Below are 22,314 nucleotides of genomic sequence, written 5' to 3' on the forward strand. Positions count from 1 at the left end.
CTTGCCTGGGAAATCCCATGGACAGAGGAGCCTGGCAGGCTACAGCCCGTGGGGTCTCAAGGAGTTGGACACAACTGAATATGCATGCATACATGCATGATAACAACAGTGACAATAACAATGGTATTCTATATCATAGTGCTGTTGTGAGACCTAAATATATTAATAAATGTAAAAGGGTTTACAGCAGTAAATCTTATCAGTTTAACTAAAAAAAAATAAGTACTTAAAATTATATTTGTAAAGGCTACTGAGATTTTTTTAATTATGTTTAATACATTAGAGAACGAAGGTTTACCAGATTCTTCAGAATCATATAGTATTTACTTAGTGAATGGTTCTTTATTAAAAATCCTTGACTCAGAACTAAAATTCCTTTTCTTTTTTCCCCAGGAGTCACTTTTTTCCAGACTATCCAAGACTATTTATATGTGTGTGCATACAAAAAATAAAAAGACCCTTCTTTAAAATCCTTGAAATTTCTTTGAAATTCATAAACAAAATTTTAAGCCCAATCAAAATAATCTGATCAAGTTGGCCAAATTAGTGCCAGTTCAAACTTCAAGGTTCTCAGATTTTTTTCCCCTGGGTTAAAAATGTCAATTTTTCTTAATCCTCTGAAGTTTGGTATTTATACTTAAAAGAATTTTCTATATGTCTACTTCCATTCAAAATAAAAAATATCAATAAGCCCTTTTCCACATACCGCAGAATGATTACCCAGAATCCTGATCAAACAATATTAGAAAGCGCTTCTGAGGTTCTAACTATTTGAACAACGTAATTTTCACATCAGAGAAATCAGTACTAGTGAGGTTAAGTGACTTATTTTAGGATATGTAGCTGGAAAAATAACTCTGGACAATCTTCAGATCCCATCATAAACACTGGCTTTAAGATTCAATTCCAAATGCTGCTAACCAAACTCAACCTGAGATAGAGGGCAAGCAAACAAAGGAAGGATAATCATCCCTTGAAGCACGAACATCCTTTCCTAGATGCCACGCCTTTATGTCACAATTTTTAGAGCGAGCCACCATTATTACGTGGGAGAATTTCTGAAAGCAAATGATCAAATGTTTTTGTTGATACATGTAAAGGATTTAGCACAGTGCCTGGCACAGAGTTAACACATAAAACCTATTAAAGACTATATCACACGACTCTATTTTGGCAGAAGTCATACGGGGTCTGCTACTATGGGATAGAACTGGGCTAAAATGGTAGAAGCAGGTTTTCTTCTTTCCCCATTCCCTTCCCCGCCTTTTTCTCTCTTCATTGGTGTATAATTTTAAACAATACTTTAAATCTATTTAACCCTGGTGTTTTTAATAATTTTGTTCATTTTGGTTGTGCTAGATGTCCACTGCTGCACTTTTCCCTAGTTACAGCAAGCAGGGTCCACTCTAGCTGTGGTGCACGGTCTCACTGTGGTAGCTCTGTTACAGAGCACGGGCTCGGGGGCGGGGCGGGGGTGGGGGTCGCTTCAGTAGTTTCGGATCCTGGGCTCTAGAGCACAGGCTCAAGAGGTGTGGCAAATGGGCCTAACTGCTCTGTGGCATATGGGATCTTCCCTAACAGGGATCAAACCTCTCTCCAGCACGGGCAGGCGAGCTCCTCACCACTGAGCCACCAGGGAAGACCCTATATCAATTTCTGATAATACCTTTCTTCATTTCTGTAGCAAGATATTTGAATGGACATGAACTTGGGCAAACTCCAGGAGATGGTGAGGGACAGGGAAGCCTGGCTTGCTGCAGTCCATGGGGTCGCAAAGAATCGGATTACAACTTGTCAACTGAACAACAGTAAGATATTTCTAGTATAGGTATACGACAAGGGCTCTATTCTGTCAGAGTACTTTTCTAAACTTTATGGTAAAGATCAACTGAACTAGCAAATCAGTAGAACAGCATTTCTTCAAAACAACAATGGATTACACATATTCATATTTAGCCTATCTACTAAATATGCCACATTATTATTATTATGGTCTAATTTTGCAGCTAGTGGGCTCTTAGTTCCCCTATCAGGGATCAAACTTAGGCCCTGGCAGTGAAAACGCTGAGTCCTAATCACTGGCATACGTGCATGCTCAGCTGGGTCTGGCTCTTTGCAAACCCATGGACTGTTTAGTCCACAAGGCTCCTCAGGACATGAGATTATACTGGCAAGAATATTGGACTGGGTTCCCATTTCCTCCTCCAGGGGAATCTGCCTGACCCAGAGATTGACCCTGTGTCTCCTGCACTGGCAGGCGGATTCTTTACCACTGAGCCACCTGGGAAGCCCCTCTAACCACTGGACCACCAGGGAAAACTCAAGCCACATTATTTACTACTTGATGAAGACTGACAATTTTACTAGTCATTTATTTCACTTAGTATCTGGATATCTGTTCAACTACTACCTCCTCAAAAAGGATTTTCTGGATTCTCCATATTAAATATCTTCTTTCCCCACCAAACTCCACCAATTTATTCTGCTTTGTACTCTATCATGGCACTTTAACGAGAACTGGTTATTTTAAAGAGCTGTTTTGCTTTCTAAAATTAATTTTCAAATGTTAATAGTGGTAAATATCATCACAGTAATATTATGTGGCCTTTATGGAATATCTTATTAAATTCATCCCTAAAGCACGTTATTATTTTCATTCAGTTGACAAGGAAACTAAGGCTTAGAAATGTTAAATAACCTAAAATCATGAGACTTAAAAAAAACAGCTCACAGTTAAAGAAACAGTTGAACAGTCAAAATCTGAATCCTGGTCCATCTGACTATAGAGGCCAAGTTCTGAGTAACTATTCTATGTTGCTTCTTATTGATTTACCTGAGTAAAAATAAGACTTGGTATTCATATTATATTATGGAGCTTCCCAGGTGGCTCAGTGGTAAAGAATCCCCCTGCCAATACAGGAGATGCAGGTTTGATCCCTAGGTCAGGAAGATCCCCTGGAGAAGGAAATGGCAACAGTGTCCAGTATTCTTGCCTGGAAAATCCCACGGACATAGCAGCTCAGTGGGCTACAGTCCATGGAGTGGCAAAGAGTCAGACATGACTTATCACACATATATGTATTATATTATACTACGTGTGTAATTAAGGACTCAAGCGTTCTGAAATAAAAAATACCCAGCACATATTAAACAAGATTAGATTTACAACAGGTACCTGATTGATAATATTTCAGAGTGAAAGCTTAGTTGGCAAGTGGCTGTTAGCCAGCATTCACTGTGAAAAATATTACTTTAGAAAATCCATGAATATATGTAGAAACAAAACTTAATTATTTGTGAGATAAATTAAAATGTCTAGTTAAGTATATTAGCAGACGAAAAGATTCATATACGGACTGCTCGCAATTATTGTCCTTTCTCTCAACTTTCCACTTTGCTAAACTTCATTTTACTATAGGCTCCCTACGTGACAGAATGGGCTTTAATTTCCTGGGAATTGTCCTTGGTTCTGAACCAAGTCATTTATTACTGATATCAGAAGGCTTTGCTCCAAATGCCCTGCTTGTCTGCAGTGTGATTCAGACTGTAATTTCACAGGCTGCTGCCTTACCTGTAGGGGTGCCATCTGGAAGAGAATTATACTCTGTACTTTCTCCCATGATGCTCATGGAGCACTCTTCTTCCCAAATTGACATTCATTTTTTAAAATTAAAATTTGCATTTACACTTCAAAAATTAATTACTACAAAAGGAACACACTGGATCAAATCTGGAACTAAAAGAGCCATTAACATTATTCATTGAAATGAATAATGGAACCTTATTTTTAAATGCCTGTTCATGATATCTATTCTTGGAATAGACAAAATTAATGATAAAAAGAAAGTTGTGATACCTTCAGAATAAGGTGCTTCTCCTCTTTTTTTTTTTTTCAGTTCAAATAACTGAATTACTGATACACTCTTAGGCAGAATTAACTAGTTAAAAAAGTGAGGCTAGGGGAAAGCAAAAATAAAACAAAAAGCTAATCTGTAGAAAGTCTAGTGACAAACAGGCAATAATATGGATTTAAAGATAAAAATAAAAGATTATTTCAAAAACTAAACAAGCCTATAAAATCTAACCCCAAATTCTTTTTCATATTCTTTTCCATGACAGATTATTACAAGATACTGAATATAGCTCCTTGCGTTATGGACTTCCGAGGTCGCTCAGTGGCAAAGAATACTCCTGTCAATGCTGCAGATGCAGGTTCAATCTCTGGGTCTGGAAGACCCCTGGAGGAGAAAATGAACCCATTCCAGGATTCTTGCCTGGAAAATCCCATGGCAGATGAGCCTGGCGGGATAGTCTATAGGGCTGCAAAAGTCTGACGCGACTGGGCGTGTACATGCGCATATCTTGCACTTTACAGGAGGTCCCTGTGGTGTATCTATTTTATATACAGCAGTGTGTATATGTCAACCCCTTTCCCGTCTGGTAACCATAAGTTTGTTTTCTATATCTATGAGTCACTTCTGTTTTGTAAATAAGTTCACTTGCCCCATTTCTTTTATTTTTATTTTTTTTTAAATATTTTCATTTATTTTTTGGCCTTGGTAAGTGGCATATGGGATCTTAGTTCCCTGACCAGGGATTGAACCCGCATCCCCTGCGTTGGAAGCACAGAGTCTTAACCACTCAACCACCAGGGAAGTCCCCGCCCCATTTCTTTTAGACTGCACATATAAATAGTATCATGATGAGCTGTCTTTACCTGACTTACTTCAGTTACTATGATAATCTCTAGGTTCATCCATGCTGCTGCAAATAGCATTACTATTTTATTCTTTTTTATGGCTAATATCCCATTATGTGTATACACACATACACAGAGTTTTTTCTTTTTCCATTTATCTGTCAAGGGACATTTAGGTTGCTTCCATGACTTGGCTATTATAAATAGTGCTGCTATAAACATTGGGGTACATGTATCTTTTCAAATTAGAATTTTCTCCAGATTTATAAGCCCAAGAGTGGCATAGCTGGATTGTATGGTAACCCTATTTTTAGTTTCCTAAGGAATTTTCATACTTTTCTCCACAGGGGCTGCACCAATTTCATTCCCACCAACAGTGTAGTAGGGTTCCTTTTTCTCCATACCTTCTCCAGTATTTTTATTTGTAGACTTTCTGATAACGGCCATTCTGATTGGTGTGAGGTGTACTTCACTGTAGTTATGATTTTCATTTCTCTAATAATTAGTAATACTGAGCATTTTTTCATGTGCCTGCTGGCCACTTGTATGCCTTCTTTGGAGAAAGATATATGTGAATTTCTGAAACAATATTCCCAATTCCCCACAGTGATTGAAAAAAATTGTTAATTATAACTGGATATTTTACTTATAAAAATAAAACAATTACTTGCTAGCTCTTTTATTAAAGAGAATTATTGACATATTAAGTTACATTTATATAACAGTAGTCATACAATATTCCTAAGTTATAGATATTTGAGACTACAGGAAAGATGAACTCTATTACAGTATGGATTCAAGGCTTGAAGAACAAGATCACATTCTGTTTCCTGCAAAAATGCATTTTAGGAGCTACTGATCCTCTGAGTTCAACATATATACCAGAAGAAAAAAAAAACAGACCATCTAGTTAGATGCATCAGTAAGCTAGTTGTCACCTTGAGAGTCATTTGCTAAAGCTATTATAAAGTGAATAAACTGGGAAACAGGAGATAAAACCTATCATCCAGCCAAAGTGAGGAACAAGAAAGGAAATGATCCTAAATAACAAAACAGAGACAACCAAATATATCTGCAGAGTAAATATAAACTTAAAAATCTCATCTGCTGCCACCTTGCCCCCTCCCTGCCAACCCAGTTTAGAACCATGGTCAAATACGTCATCTCCCCACCCCAACACCATTTCCAATAATTCTTAACATAAGCTAGTCCTCTTGTTAATTCACCACGCTAATTTACAATGTCCAGGTGGAAGGAAAAACTTCAATCATTTAAAAGTAATTCTGCAAAATACTTTGTTGGTAAGACTGAAAAAACAGGAATTCTCATACTACTGTTGGCAAGAAAGCAGAATGGTAAGATAAGTGCTATGAAGAATTTGGTAAAAATTGTTAATACTGTATATGCATTAAGTCTTTGACCCATCAATCCCACCTCCAGGAACATGAAATAAAATGAATAATGTATAAGAATATGCAATACATTATTATTTGTAATAGCAAAAAAATGACAGACATTTTCATGAATGTTAGTTATTTATGTTACATTTATCTAGACAATGGAATATTATCCAGCCATAGAAAATAATGAGGAGTATTTCTCTACAATGATATAGAATGATGGTCAAGATATAATTTTTAATTTTACACAAAGCATAGAACAATACACAGAGTATGTTAACTCTGCATAACACAAGGGTAAAAATGTAAATATATACATATCTAATATTTTAAAAATAAGCCAAAAGCTAAAAAGGAAACAAAAATTTACCTATTAACTAAGGGATAGAAGAATGGAATCACTGAACTTTTCTGTAATTAAAACATAAATTTAAACTAAAAAGAGAAAAAAGCAATTCTTCCAAACTGAGGAGAAAGAAAACAAATACATCTGAAGGTATGTCAAGTTGGTTACATAACCAAAGGAAACTCATTACTTCAAATAACTGTGTGTGTATGCTCGGTTGTGTCTGACTCTTTGTGACTCCACGGATTGCACTCGGCCAGGCTCCTCTGTACAAGAAATCTTCCAGGCAAGAATACTGGAGCAGGTTGCCATTTCCTACTCCAGGGACGGAACCCATGTCTCTTGCACCTCCTGCACTGGCAGGCAGATTCTTTACCACTGCATCACCTGGAAAGTCCCCCTCAAGTAACTTTAAAACACACTATTTAGACTATGTATTTCTCATGAGATATATATTCTAGGACAAAAGAAAATATAAGGAAATCATAAGTGAAGTTATAAAACTTCATTTACAAATTTTGTTACTAGTAAAATTCATGTAAAAATTTTGAAACTATTATATAGATATATGATAGAACAAATAAGCAATTATTATTCTAAGAATCAAGATTTTTCTACAAAGAGATACAGTATAAAATCAAAGAATTAAAAATTCCATAATCTTAAATTGGAAATATCAGTGTAAACTCATGGCTTTTTTTAATATTAAAAAAATAAAGAGACACATGCACCCCAATGTTTATCGCAGCACTGTTTTTAATAGCCAGGACATGGAAGCAACCTAGATGTCCATCAGCAGATGAATGGATAAGAAAGCTGTGGTACATTACTCAACCATTAAAAAGAATACATTTGAATCAGTTCTAATGAGATGGATGAAACTGGAGCCGATTATACAGAGTGAAGTAAGCCAGAAAGAAAAACACCAATACAGTATACTAACACAGACATATGGAATTTAGAAAGATGGTAATGATAACCCTGTATGCGAGACAGCAAAAGAGACACAGATGTATAGAACGGACTTTTGGACTCTGAGGGAGAGGGAGAGGGTGGGATGATTTGGGAAAATGGCATTGAAACATGTATACTATCATGTAAGAAACGAATCACCAGTCTATGTTCGATACAGGATACAGGATACAGGATGCTTGGGGCTGGTGCATGGGGATGATCCAGAGAGATGATATGGGGTGGGAGGTGGGAGTGGGGTTCATGTTTGGTAACTCATGTACACCCGTGGCGGATTCATGTCAATGTATGGCAAAACCAATGCAGTATTGTAAAGTAAAATAAAGTAAAAATAAAAATTTAATTTAAAAAAAAATAGCTATATCTGTCTACTAAGAATAACATACAACCAATGACAGTCCAGTAGCAATGAGCACTCCTAGATCCCAGACTGATCTCTAGATACTATTTCCCAGTGAAAGAATCAGGATTCTTTGGTTCCTTCCAAGTTTAGGCAGTATAAAGTGACTGTAAAGAGTTTTATACTATCAGAAAGTATAATCTGAAATACAAACATACATTTTTTCTTTTCATCATTATACTGAGGATAACTAGAAATTGTTAAAGGGATCTAAGAGGTTAATTCAAATGCTTATCATTAGCCAAACATGGGCCAATTCAAAAATCAAAATAATAATTACAATGATTCAAAACACATCAAATATGAGTTCATAATGACACTACAAAAAAAAAAAAAAACCCTCCAAAAATTCCTTTAGAAAATGCTGCAGAACAATTCATTATTCTAAAAATGTTACATAGAAAATATCCGGCATTTATTGCCCTTTCAACTATAAACTATAGTTCATAACCAAGTATTTGATGAAAGCACTTAGTAACAAAGAACAAATGATAGAATACCACAATTTTGCAATTTCTAATGAAATAATGAATCTAAGAGATCATTTTCAATGAATTCTAAAATCTTTAAGTCAAACACTGCTGGGGAAATTTTTTTCCTGTTTTGAATTCCAATTAAGATCCTGAGAACAGAAAAAGGGAGGAAAGGAAGGGGAGAGTGTTCCACCATGACAACCCCACTAAAGCCACATGGAGTAGAGTAAAATGTTGTGATGGGGTAAGTGGTTACTTCTGAGTACTAAATCCGTGACTAGTTTATATGATTCAGTTTTATAAGAACTGAAGAATTAAAACAAACAAATCCAATTTAAAAATGGGCAGAAGACCTGAATAGATATTTTTCCAAATAAGACATATAGATGGCTAACAAGCACATGAAAAGATGTTCAATGTTGCTAATTATTAGAGAAATGCAAATCAAAACCACAATGAAATAAACATCACTCACATCTGTTACAATGGCTATCATCAAAAAGTCTACAAATAACAAATGCTGAAGAGGATGTGAAGAAAAGGGAACCCTTCTACACTGTTGCTGGGAATGTACATTGGTAAAGCCATTATACAAAACAGACTGGAGGTTCCTTAAATCACAAAAAGAACTACCATAAGATCCAGCAATTCCACTCCTGGGTGTATATCCGGAAAAAAACAGAAACACTAAATGAACAGGATACATATACCCCAATGTTCATAGCAGCACTATTTGTAATACTTCAGACATAGACTGTGAAGGACAGGGAAGCCTGGAGTGCTGCAGTGCATGGGGTTGCAAATATCAGACATGACTTAGAGACTGAACAATAAGACACAGAAGCAATTGAAGTGCCCAGCACTAGATGACTGGCCTAGGAAGATGTGAAACACACACACACGAATATTACTCAGCCATAAAAAATAGTGAAACACTGCCATTTGCAGCAACGTGAACAGACCTAGAGAATTTTATGCTTAGTGAAATGTCAGAGAAAGACAAATACTATATAATATCATCTATCCGTGGAACCTAAAAAATAGCACAAATGAATATATATGCACAACAGAAATAGACTCACAAACTTGCGATCACCAAAGAGAGAAAAAGGAAAAGGGACAAATTAGGGGTACAGATTAACCGATACAAATTGTGAAGTGTTAGTCACTGTCAAGTCTGACTCTTTGTGACCCCATGGACTGTAGCCCACCAGGCTCCTCTGTCCACGGAGTTGTCCAGGCAAGAATACTGGAGTGGGTTGCCATTTCCTTCTCCAGGGGATCTTCCTGAACCAGGGATCGAACTCAGGTCTCCTGCATTGGCAGGCAAATTCTCTACCATATGAGCCACCAGATACATAAGCAACAAGGAAATGCTATATATCAGATGAATTATACCCATTATCTTATAATAACCTGTAATGGAATATAATCTGCAAAAATCATGAATCACCATGCTGAAAGTAACACAATATTGTAAATAACACACGTATTGTAAATAGCACAATATTGTAAATCAAACAATCCTTCAATTAAAAATAAAAATCTAGAAGAGGATATAAAAAACGGATGAGTTTAACAGACTGTGAAAAATAACTTCAGAAAAAACCAGGTGGACTGAAAAATTATCCAGAGTGCAGTTCAGAAAGCCAAAACATATGAAAGAGGTGAAGGGGCATGGAAAATGGAGAAGTCTAATAAATATACAATGGTAATTTTAGAAAGATTTACTAAAACAAGATACAAAAAACTCAAACCATAAAGTTTGATAAATTTGATACACAAAATTAAGAACGTCTATTCATCAAATTACACCAAAAAAAGAGAAAAATGACAAGCCACACACTGCCAACAAATATAATTGATAGAGAATAATGTATCTGTCAAGACAAGCTAGGTTATTCTGCACTAACAAACACTCAAACAACCAACTAAAACCAAAACAGACTTCTTTCCGATATGACAGATTGACAAGAAACATTGCTTATTATAATCACTCAGGGATCAGGGAAGTCACAGGGCCATATCTAACTTCAAAGGAGACAGAAAGAAACATTCTATTATGTGCCTCAAAATAAAGAGAAGCAAAAGACAGAGTAGGCCAAGTAACAGTTTGATAATTGTAATAGATAAGAAACTCTTTCAGAAAATAAAAAGACAAAAGTCACAAACAGAATGATAAGCAAAAGAAATGAACAGAAATTTTACAGAAGACAATGCTGAAATGAGCTATAAGCTCATTTAAACCTGTTGTAATTTTGATTTCCATTTATCTAATAATGAGCAATCTTGAGCATCTTTTCATGTGTTTATCAGCCATCTGTATGTCTTCTTTAGAGAAATGTCTGTTGAGGTCTTCTGCCCATTTTTTGACTGGGTTGTTTGTTTTTCTGATACTGAACTACATGAGCTGCTTATATATTTTGGAGATTAATCCTCTGTCAACTGCTTCATTTGTAATTATATCCTCCCATTCTGAGGGGTGCCTTTTTATCTTGTTTTTTGCCTTCCTTTGCTGCAATTTTTTTTAAGAAGTAAAACTCTGCAGATGACATGATACTATACAGAGAAAAACCTAAAGATACTGTCAGAAAATTACTAGAGCTAATCAGTGAATACAGTAAAGTCCCAGGATACAAAATCAGTACACAAAAATCCTTTGCATTCCTAGACACTAACAATGAAAAATCAGAAAGAGAAATTAAGGAAATCAACCCACTCACCACTGCAACAACCAAAAAACGATACCTAGAAGAGCTGGACTATAAAGAAAGCTGAGCGCCGAAGAACTGATGCTTCTGAACTGTGGTGTTGAAGACTCGAGAGTCCCTTGGACAGCAAGGAGATCCTAAAGGAAATCAGTCCTGAATATTCACTGGAAAGACTGATGCTGAAGCTGAAGCTCCAATACTTTGGCCACCTGATGCAAATGACTGACTCCTTGGAAAAGACCCTGATGCTGGGAAAGACTGAAAGTGGAAGAAGGGGACGACAGAGAATGAGATGGTTGGATGGCATCACCAACTTGATGGACATGAGTCTGAGTAAGCTCTGGGAACTGGTGGTGGACAGGGAAGCCCGGAGTACTGCAGCCCATAGGGTCGCAGACAGTCAGACACAACTGAGTGACTGAACTGAACTGAGGAATAAACCTATCTATGGAGACATAAGAGCTGTATACAGAAAACTATAAGACATGAATGAACAGGTAGAGAGACATACGATGTTCTTGGATTGGAAGAATCAATATTGTGAAAATGACTACTACCCAAACCAGTCTACAGATTCAGTGCAATCCCTATCAAATTACAATGGCATTTTTTTCACAGAGCTAGAACAAAAATTTACCAATTTGTATGGAAATGCAAAAAACCACAAACATCCAGAGCAACCTTGAGAAAGAAGAACCAAGTTGGTTTTCATGACTTCAGACTATACTACAAAGCTACAGTCATCAGGAGAGTACGGTACTGGCACAAAACAAAATACAGACCAATGGAACAAGATAGAAAGCCCAGAGATAAATTCACATACCTAGGGGCAACATGTCTTTGACAAAGGAGGATATATTAAGAATAAGAATATATTATAAGATATATAATAAGAATATGTTAAGACAATGGAAAAAACATAGTCTCTTCAATAAGTACTGCTGGGAAAACTGGACAACTACGTGTAAAAGAATTAAATTAGAACATTTCCTAACACCATACACAAAGATAAACTCAAAATGGATTGAAGACCTAAAGGTAAGACCAGAAACTATAAAACTATTAGAGAGAAACATAAACAGAACACACTTGGACATAAATCACAAGAAGATCCTCTATGACCCACCTCCTAAGGTAATGAAAATCATGGCTTCTTTAACTTGTCCCTCGAAGTACTAAGAATAGCGCAAGAGAATGAACTGAAATTCCAAGGAATTAGGGAGTACTTAACTAAAATCAGCTCTGTAAGGGCTCAAAAAAGTATGAAAGGTAGGTGTTTTAAGAGGCTGTGAGAATTTTGTATTTCGCTCCACAAAAATGATGATGATGCCCCCCCCTTGAAGCTTCATAAAGATATAATTTGTCATTTCTCAATCACATGATTAGGGGTTTTCTAAATCCATGTTGTGAAGCACTGGAGCAAGATTATTTATTATAAACTGGTGGAATTTATATGATTACTCATGGCATGTGAATCAAATATCTGTCCCAGGATAATCCTTAAGTAGAACTACTTCATATTAATTATTATAATAATTATGACTAAGCCAACTCAGTTACATGAAACAGAGCTTGTAATGAACACCCATCTGCTTGCAAATGCAAACTGTTAAATTTTAGGAGCTTACTTTCATTCCCTGGCAAAGGTAAACAGTATTATTGAAAAAAAATTTTTTTTAATTGTTATACAATTTTAGAGTTTGAAATCAAAATTAACAAAAACTTCCTGTTCTCTGTCTAATATACTGAAAAATTTTTGTAAGGACAGTTGATTCATACTCCTGAGTAACTTACGCCCTTTACCTTCATAATTAAAATAATTTACAACTTATTGATTTTTTTTTAAAAGTAATGCATACAGGACTTAAGCACAAGTAGAATGCAACATGGCACAGGGAATTATGGAGAGCCAAAAACAAATAAACCCAATCCAATCATGTATGAGCACAGAATCTCTTGGTAACTGCCACTTCCACAACTTTGATGAAAGAGATACAAAACATCTAAAATATATTTCAAAAGCAAAAACTTCATCCACAATACATAAGTGTTTCAATATAAACACTTTGTTTAAAGGACTAAATATTTTCACTTACATTTGGTCTCAAGCCCCAGAGGGTTAAATTTCTCCTATAGCTTTTAAGATTATAAAGCAGCCTCCTCTCTAGAGTAACAAATAAAATGGCTGCAGAGTGTGATCTAAATTTTAATCTAAACAAATATGAAATAAAGGAGAGGCTGGGGAGCGATTAAGAATGCAAGTAAGAACACAGGTAAAGATTATAAAACTGACCTAGTCTTAACTATATTTTTACTGTTTTCATTTTATTCTTAATTCAGAATAAAGAAAAAAATTTAAGGAAAAAAATACTTACAAACCACAATTTCTGATTCAGTATTCAAGTACTGTAACTATTTGTTAATATTTCAAATACTAAAAAAAAAGCCTATTGAATGTATATTTTGTACTTTACCTGAAATAATCATGTAATATTAGTATGCTGCTGCTAAGTCGCTTCAGTCGTGTCCGACTCTGTGCGATCCCATAGACCGCAGACCCCAGGCTCCCCCGTCCCTGGGATTCTCCAGGCAAGAACACTGGAGTGGGTTGCCATTTCCCTCTCCAATGCATGAAAAGTGAAAAGGGAAAGGGAAGTCGCTCAGTCGTGTCCGACTCTTCACTGCAGCCTTCCAGGCTCCTCCACCCATGGGATTTTCCAGGCAAGAGCTTCTAATTTATTTACAGAGCAGCAAACTGATAATTATTCTTGAAATATACATATAACACATTTTAATATGAAGAAAAATATAAAAAATCCCACCCCCAATAATCCACATTCATCAGCTAATGTTTGTATTTCTTTGCATTCATTATAGGCAGAGTCAATTAGTAAATACTAGCCATGGAAATAGAGGGTCTTCTGCTTTTACAAAGGGCTCAAAAGCCAAGAGAGAAGCACCAAGTATGCTCTTCCCTCAAGTATTAATATTCCTGATTTCACATATATTATCATTTCCAGCTTTTATTAACTGAATAATCTACTCAAGCAGCTCATTCTTTAGTTACAGAGTCCTTAAAAGTTTGTACAACTTTCAAAATGAAGTCTTAAGAGTAATCGACAGATCTCACCTCAGGAATTCATCTATGAACTGAAGATGGGGTCTGCAGATGAGAGACTCTTCACGTACCTGGAGTCCCTCCGTGTGTCTTTGACAAGTAATCCTGTGAGGTAATTCGTCTATATGAACATGAGGGCATGTACTGAATTAAACAGATGTCATGATTTGCCACTTTTATACTTCATGGTGCCTGTGAATAAATAGCTGGTCTACCTCAACAACTTCTCAAGGTAACAACTGAATACCTAATATTTATATTCATATGGAAATATAGTTTCAATATACTTTTTGTGTTTATTACTGAGAAATATATAGCTTGCTGACTTTTTAAAAAATCACGCCTTTTTTCCCTTAGAATTTTAAAAAACTTAAGCTATTTTTCAAAAGAGAATTAATCATAATCAGAAACTATTGATTTAATGTGGTTGAGTTTCACACTGAATTTTGGCATTGTAATATATACTGGCTCATTTCTGTTTGACATAGCAAGAAATGCCAATAATTTTTTTTTTCTTTTATTGGAAGGGATATCTTTATAGGAGCCCGTAGGTTAGTGTTGTCACGTTTAGCAAATAAAAATATAGGATGCCTAGCAAAATCTGGATTTTAGACATACCTACAGTACGAAATTATTTGTTATTTTTTTCAGAAATCCAGATTTCACTAGGTGCCCTGTATCTAGCCATACTACAGTAGGTGCCTTGATAAACCAATTTTTAGACTTTTTAGCCCAGCATAGTCTTGAAAAATTTTAAATAGGGGTTGTTATAAATTGATCAGTCATAGAATTTCCAAGCTGTAAGAGTCTAAGGTAGGTTAGTTTTGATTTATTTGTATAATAAATGAATGCTTATTTCTATGTAAATATAAAAATATATTCTAGCCTTCTCTCTATATGCACATTTATGCATACGTGTATGTGTGTATAAAATGTAGATAAAGGGCCAGAGGGCCAGAGTGACAAACTATGGTTGGAGGTTAATGATATGTAAAAGAATTTTTTTGATATTCTGATATCCTGGATATTTCTTAATTTTGGCTACAGTAAGATAAAAATCCTTGACAGTATAATTTTTAAAATAAAAAGGCCCTACCTGCTGAGAGACATGAGAGTGAGGTTTAACTAAGGAGTACGAAGGTGAAGGGTGAAGGTGAAGTTGCTCAGTCGTGTCCGACTCTTTGTGACACTGTGGACTGTAACCTACTAGGCTTCTCCATCCATGGGATTCTCCAGGCAAGAATACTGGAGTGGATTGCCATTTCCTTCTCCAGGGGATCTTTCCAACCCAGGGATCGAACTCGGGTCTCCCGCATTGGAGGCATATGAAGAGTGAGCAAAGAATCTCTATTATTTCAACTTTATCTTTCCATATTTTACCATTTTAGTCTGTTCTCTAGGGTGTAAGGAGAAGGAAATGGCAACCCACTCCAGTACTCTTGCCTGGAGAATCCTGTGGACAGAGGAGCCTGGTGGGCTCCATGGAGTCGCACAGGGTTGGACATGACTGAAGCGACTTAGCATAGCATATTATGTGCCAGAATGTTTTATGAAATTTCCATGTATTAATTCATTTAATCCTCACAAAACCCCTATAAAGTAAGTACAATTGCTGCCTTCATTTTAGAGAGAAGGAAACTGAGGCACAGACAGGTTCAGTAATATACCCAAGGTAACGAACCAAGATGCAGCAAAAGAGCACCAAGAATTCAGGCGTCTGACTCTAGAGCAATAAATATCCTTAACTCTGTTTCATCTGTGCCTTCCTCGGATGTATAGAAAATTATAAATAAGATTGTGTCTGTGGCCAGTGAATTTCTGTCTGGAAAAGTTCTCTTATATATTCTCTCATCATTTACTCATACTGATCCCTTTGACAAATTCTGACCATATCAAGTAAATCCTGGTTCCCAATCTCAGAGAATGGAGAAAGGTTTATGAACAATTAATACTAATACACTGTAAAAGTATATAATAGGAGCTTAAACTAAATTGCAAAGGAAGGGGGAAAGAGATTTATGTGATCAAGGTGCAAAAAAGGAAAGCTGCACAGGTGAGGTGATGTCTGAAATGAGTCGTGCAGAAATTGTGGCAAGTTGCCAGACAGGGAAGGTAGAACACATCAAATGAAATGTCAATCTGCTAACACAGATTTCTCTCATCATCAGTATATCCCATTAAAAGACAGATTATTTGTCAAAAATATAAATAATAACATGATTTTAGAAAGAGAAATAAAGGACATTAAAACAACAGTAGTCTCTGTAATCAAAAGAACATATTTTACAATTAATTTTATGCAACAATTTACCTTATTTTTTATTTTGAAGCGTTTATTGGCTTCCCAATGGTAAAGAACATGCCTGCCAATGCAGGACACATGGGCATGGCAACCCACTCCAGTATTCTTGCCTGGAGAATCCCATGGACAGAGGAGCCTGGCAGGCTGCAGTCCAAAGGGGTGCACAGAGTCAGACACGACTGAAGTGATTAAGCAAGCATTTGTTTGTTTAATTATTATCATACTGATTGATTTTAAAAAATACCAGAAGTTGGGCAATGAAAAGATGACTTTTTCTCTGATGGAACAACAAAAAAATAAGAAAAATAAGGGGAAAGATTGACCAGAGAATATAGTTGAAAGTTACATCTTACATTCCTTATCTTGAACCATTGGACATTAGATTATGTCTACTTTTAAGTAAACAAAATACATACTAGACATAGACAATTTTATTTTGCTTAAAATTTTCAGAGTAATATACATAAAAGAGAAAAAAAAGACGACTAAAAAAATCCTTAAATTCAGGTCATAAGCATATTTCTTATCAAGGACTGGAAAGGCAAAAATGTACCTATACAATTAAAAATTTGTGTTGCGAATCAATCTCTTATACTTTCCCTAACACTAAGATTAATTTAGCTTATCTAACTTACTAAACTACTTACATAATTATTACATCATTTAAGGTAAGAAGAGAAATCAGGAAAGGCCACCTAATCTTCATGGCAGTTGGCTGACATAGCATGGCTTCACTGCCAGACCAAACTAAAAACAACAAAAACATTTCAACAGTTGAAAATGTAACCTATGACACGCTTCACGGCCCAGATTCTACAGTGTTGATAAACCAAATGACAAGTCATGTTTCTAAGTGATAAAGTCTAAAGTGATAAAACCCTGAAAAGCTATTTAGCAACAATAAAGAGCATTAAATGTGAAGGAAAGGTACCCCATTATTGTGGGTGTGGGCGGTACATGCATGCACACTACACAGACACCGGTGCTGGTAAAATGGGATGGGAAAGCTGAGAAAATTTTAGGTCATTTCTGTGAAAAGCAAGCCCAGACAGAAAAATCACAAAGGACGATTTTAATGTATATAGTACGTGATCGTGACAATGTAACTTAAAAGTTCACCTAATGTATAATTTTGCTGATGGTCCTGATGACAGAAAATAACATGTCCAAACAAGATTCATCTCTGGCAATTGTATTATGCAGTGCCACGATCTTATCTATGTAAACATTTGTAAGGAGAACATGCTGAACGCCTAGATGGCAAACAACAACATCAAATCAGTCTATCTGGGCTTACTGGCTCATAGGACAAGAATCAAGTATGCTTACTTTGAACAGCATTATTAGGCCATCAGAAATGACAGGTCATAAAGAATGGCTCTATTGGTACAATAAAATGTAAAATATGAGAACAGATATTCATAGGCATGCATAGTAACATCTATAGAAATTAAACTTTCTATTTAACCGATAACAATTTTATCTATTTAGAAATTTCATTCAATAAAAATAAAAATGTAAAAATTAAAGAGAGGCCTAAATATGGAAATTCGTAAATCTAAGAGGCAAGTTTATTAAATGACACGCTAACAACAATGATTTGGATTTTAAAAACACATTCTTATCTGAGAACATCTCACAAAATAAAAGCAAAGTTCATGAACATCTGCAGACAAAAAACATATCTAAATTAAGCCATGAAACAGTTAGTGGACCATAGTCGAAGCAAACAGATGAACATCTCTACAATATATGACGCCTACATTGCTATATTGGATTACAAGTTCATTAAACATCTGTGTCCAATTCTTCAAGGTACATTGTTTTGGTTTTTTTTTTGGTTCTTTCTGGTTCAAAACACTTTAAAAAAGAAAAAAAAACACTATGCCATAGTTTAAATTTGAATTATTCTAATTTTTGCATCACTACTGCTGTGTGTAAAAAAAAAAAAACAGAAACTTCCAAAGACAGGATTCTATGCAAGGTATTTTAATTCTAAAATGCTGGTTCAAGAAAACGTGGCTTTAAAAATAACTGTTTAAACAACTTGGGTTTAAGTAGGAATATCTGAAAAAATGTTGGCTGTATTTTAGGAAGCATACTTGCTTCTTGTTTAGTTACGTAATTAGAATTTTCCAGCATCCAGGCTCAGAAATTCTAATATGTGTACCAAAGTTAGGAGAGGATCTAGAATATATTATCAATGATATTGCCAAGCCACAAAGATGACTCTATAACTGCTGTAAGTTACAGTGTCAAATGCTCCCTCTAACGTGTTTAACAAATCTGCTAGACACCAACCTCACTGATGCATACAAGGAAAGGCTGACAACAAGATAATGCAAACTCTAAAATTACACCTTTGTGCAGAGAAAAAGAAATTTCTTAGCCATCACATGCTGGACACATGTATTTTTTTCCCTTTCTGAAGGGTTTCTGAAAGCATCTTGGTTGCAAAGAATGCACCCTTTTCATCTCGGGTTCCAGTGACTCTATTGCTTATGTGACTGCCTTCCTGATAGAGGCAGAGATCATTCCTGACCAAACCCCCAAAATAAAAAAGTACTGGAACAAGAGCCCAGGGTCAGGGTCACACAGTGGATGCGGGAATTATGAGAGGTTTGTCAGGTAGTAACTAGAGCCACAAAAGAAACAATTTCTGCCAGCAACACTACCAGAGGCAAAAAAAAGAAAATGCCCTGGCTTCTCCTTTCATAAATCTCCCATTCAGTTCAGTTCAGTTACTCAGTCATGTCCGACTGTTTGTGACCCCATGAATCGCAGCACGCCAGGCCTCCCTGTCCATCACCAACTCCTGGAGTTCACTCAGACTCCCGTCCATTGAGTCAGTGATGCCATCCAGCCATCTCATCCTCTGTCGTCCCCTTCTCCTCCTGTCCCCAATCTCTGCTTTTTAATAATGCTATCTAGGTTGGTCATAACTTTCCTTTCAAAGCAGCAAGTGTCTTTTAATTTCATGGCTGCAGTCACCATCTGCAGGGATTTTGGAGCCCCCAAAAATAAAGTCTGACACTGTTTCCACTGTTTCCCCATCTATTTCCCATGAAGTGATGGGACCGGATGCCATGATCTTTGTTTTCTGAATGTTGAGCTTTAAGCCAACTTTTTCACTCTCCACTTTTACTTTCATCAAGAGGCTTTTTAGTTCCTCTTCACTTTCTGCCATAAGGGTGGTGTCATCTGCATATCTGAGGTTATTGATATTTCTCCCATTAGATTTCCCAAGCCCAACTGAAGTTGGCTGTCACAGGAGCCGAGGAAAAGCCACCTGCAGTGTTAGCCCATCTCCATTAGACAGCAGAAAACAGAAGGGTGTAAAATGAGTCTTAGGGAAACAAGCCCAAGACCAGCACAGCTTTCAATAAAGCTCACATCATAATCGTGACAATCTCATAAATTCCCTCAACCTAGTCAGGTTTTTGTTATTATACCAATCATGGGGTCGCTAAGAGTCAGACACGACTGAGCGACTTCACTTTCACTTTTCACTTTCCTGCATTGGAGAAGGAAATGGCAACCCACTCCAGTGTTCTTGCCTGGAGAATCCCAGGGATGGAGGAGCCTGGTGAGCTGCCATCTCTGGGGTCACACAGAGTTAGACACGACTAAAGCGACTTAGCAGCAGCAGCAACTGGCTCTAAGATTTCAATTTCATATTAATACTTCTCTTGAGAGTCCCTTGGACTGCAAGATCAAACCAGTCCAACCTAAAGGAAATCAGTCCTGAATATTCATTGGAAGGACTGATGGTGAAGCTGAAACTCATATACTTTGGCCACCTGATGTGAAGAGCAGACTCACTGGGAAAGACTCTGACACTGGGAAAGACTGAGGGCAGGAGAAGGCGAGGACAGAGGATGAGATGGTTGGATGGCATCACCAACTCAATGGGTATGAGTTTGAGCAAACTCCCGCAGACAGCGAAGGAGGGAAGCCTGGTGTGCTGCAGTCCATGGGGTTGCAAAAAGTCAGACATGACTGAGCGACTGAATGACAATTAATACTTCTAGACAGTGTTTCAAGTTTCAAAGTTCCTGAAACATCAATATCCAGAAGGATAATTCTGGTAGCCTGGTCAAGAACTATCAGCTGGTTAACTGAGGTGACAGGAAGTTTTAGTAAGGTCTTTTTTTAGTTTGCTTACAGTGTAATCTGGGGGTAATTTAAAAGATGCATTTCCCAAGAAAAATAAAATGATCCTTAGAGAAATAAGGACTACATTAGGCAACACTTAGTACAAACTACTTAAGCTGCTGTCAGGCAGATGCCTCAAATGCACTTTCCCAAAGCACCTTTCTGTAGTCTTTAAAGAGGTGTTAGGTTTTCAGTTAGATGTAACTAAATTCATTCCTTCTCACTCAATTTTTAAGGGAAATCAGAGTACTGATACACATTACTTTGTTAAGAAGAACAAGAGTATTACGATCAAGAATTGTTAAAAGACAACCTTAGCATGAAAAAACTCAACATACTGTTTTAGATGCAAAAGAGAAACTGCCAAGAACAGTGACTGTCACAGGCTCTGAACTGAAATCACGACACTAAATCTAAAAGTGCCCTAATTCTAGCTATTTTGCTAGAATTGTTATTTAAAATTTATAGATAATTATAAAGCAAAACTCAATCTTTCCAAGAAGTTTTGATAAATTCATTTAATTAAAATACAGGTATCAAATACAGTTTCTTTAAAAAAAACCTTAATACTTTCCAAATAGTTATCCAGAACTACTATATACTTGTCTTAATAGAAGTAGCATATCAACAGGCCAAATCAGTTGACAAATACCATTAATTTTACTTTATAGACACTTTAAACACTCTGACCTTGATTTGTGGTTTAAAAAGCAAACTATAAAGCTATATAATAATATACCTTTATTTCATTATTTTAATAATGCCAATAAATACTATTTTATGTGGTATAGGTGGAGAAGGAAATGGCAACCCACTCCAGTTTTCTTGCCTGGAGGATCCCATGGACGGAGGAGCCTGGTGGGCTACAGTCCACAAGGTCGCAAAGAGTCGGACACGAATGAGCGACTTCACTTCAATAACTCACGGAGAAGGCAATGGCAACCCACTCCAGTACTCTTGCCTGGAAAATCTCATGGACGGAGGAGCCTGGTAGGCTGCAGTCCATGGGGTCGCCAGGAGTCACAACTGAGCGACTTCACTTTCACTTTATGCGGTATAGGGCACATGACCAAAGAGATCAGAAAGATAGGCTATTCAATATGACAACAACAGTAGCAACACCACATTATTTTGACATGAACAGTCTTAGTAAATCCTTAAAGAATCCTTGTAGGCTTTTAGGCAAACATAGTTAGGTCTCAACAAATCTCGAAAGTAGTATTATGACTTTAAAATTAAAAAAAGATAATATATTCTCTTCTTAAAGATTACAAATTGCCAGTAAATAAGTGCCACTGCAGAATAAACTACCATAAAAACACTGCAGCTGTTTTTAAAATAATGCTCATTCTGCCATTTATCAAATATAATAAAATACAGAATACTTGCTACTTTATTCATTGCCTTTAAAAAAAAATTAATGAAAGTAGTTTTGTGTGGAAACACTTACCATCCATTCAGATATAATAACATCCACTTTTTCTACAGGAAGACGAACTTCTTCAATTTTTCCTTTAATTAGTGTAATAGTATCTTCAAGTTTATTTAATCTGAAAAATGCCATAATGGACAAATTAAAACAAATTCTGAAAACTAGTCAAACTACAAAAATTCTTGGCAACTGTTCTTATTACTTTATAGAACTCAAAGTATGTTTGTTCAAAGTTTTCTTATTCCCCAGCATTACAATCGCTCTTTGGTCACTTCATGAATCCCCAAGAATGTTTGTGGTTAATAA

General features: G+C 36.2%; 1 protein-coding gene across 1 annotated transcript in view; it reads right to left on the reverse strand.

Moving 5' to 3' along the window:
• The window catches only part of PRMT3 (protein arginine methyltransferase 3), a 135,797-nt gene that overhangs the window by 67,303 nt on the left and 46,180 nt on the right, over nt 1–22,314 (reverse strand). The window contains exon 10 of the mRNA XM_018043427.1: nt 22,027–22,126. Coding sequence (XP_017898916.1) covers nt 22,027–22,126 — 100 coding nt within the window. The remainder of the gene's footprint in view (nt 1–22,026; nt 22,127–22,314) is intronic.

The sequence above is a fragment of the Capra hircus genome, chromosome 29, assembly GCF_001704415.2.
Source record: "Capra hircus breed San Clemente chromosome 29, ASM170441v1, whole genome shotgun sequence".
NCBI classification, from domain to species: Eukaryota; Metazoa; Chordata; class Mammalia; order Artiodactyla; family Bovidae; genus Capra; species Capra hircus.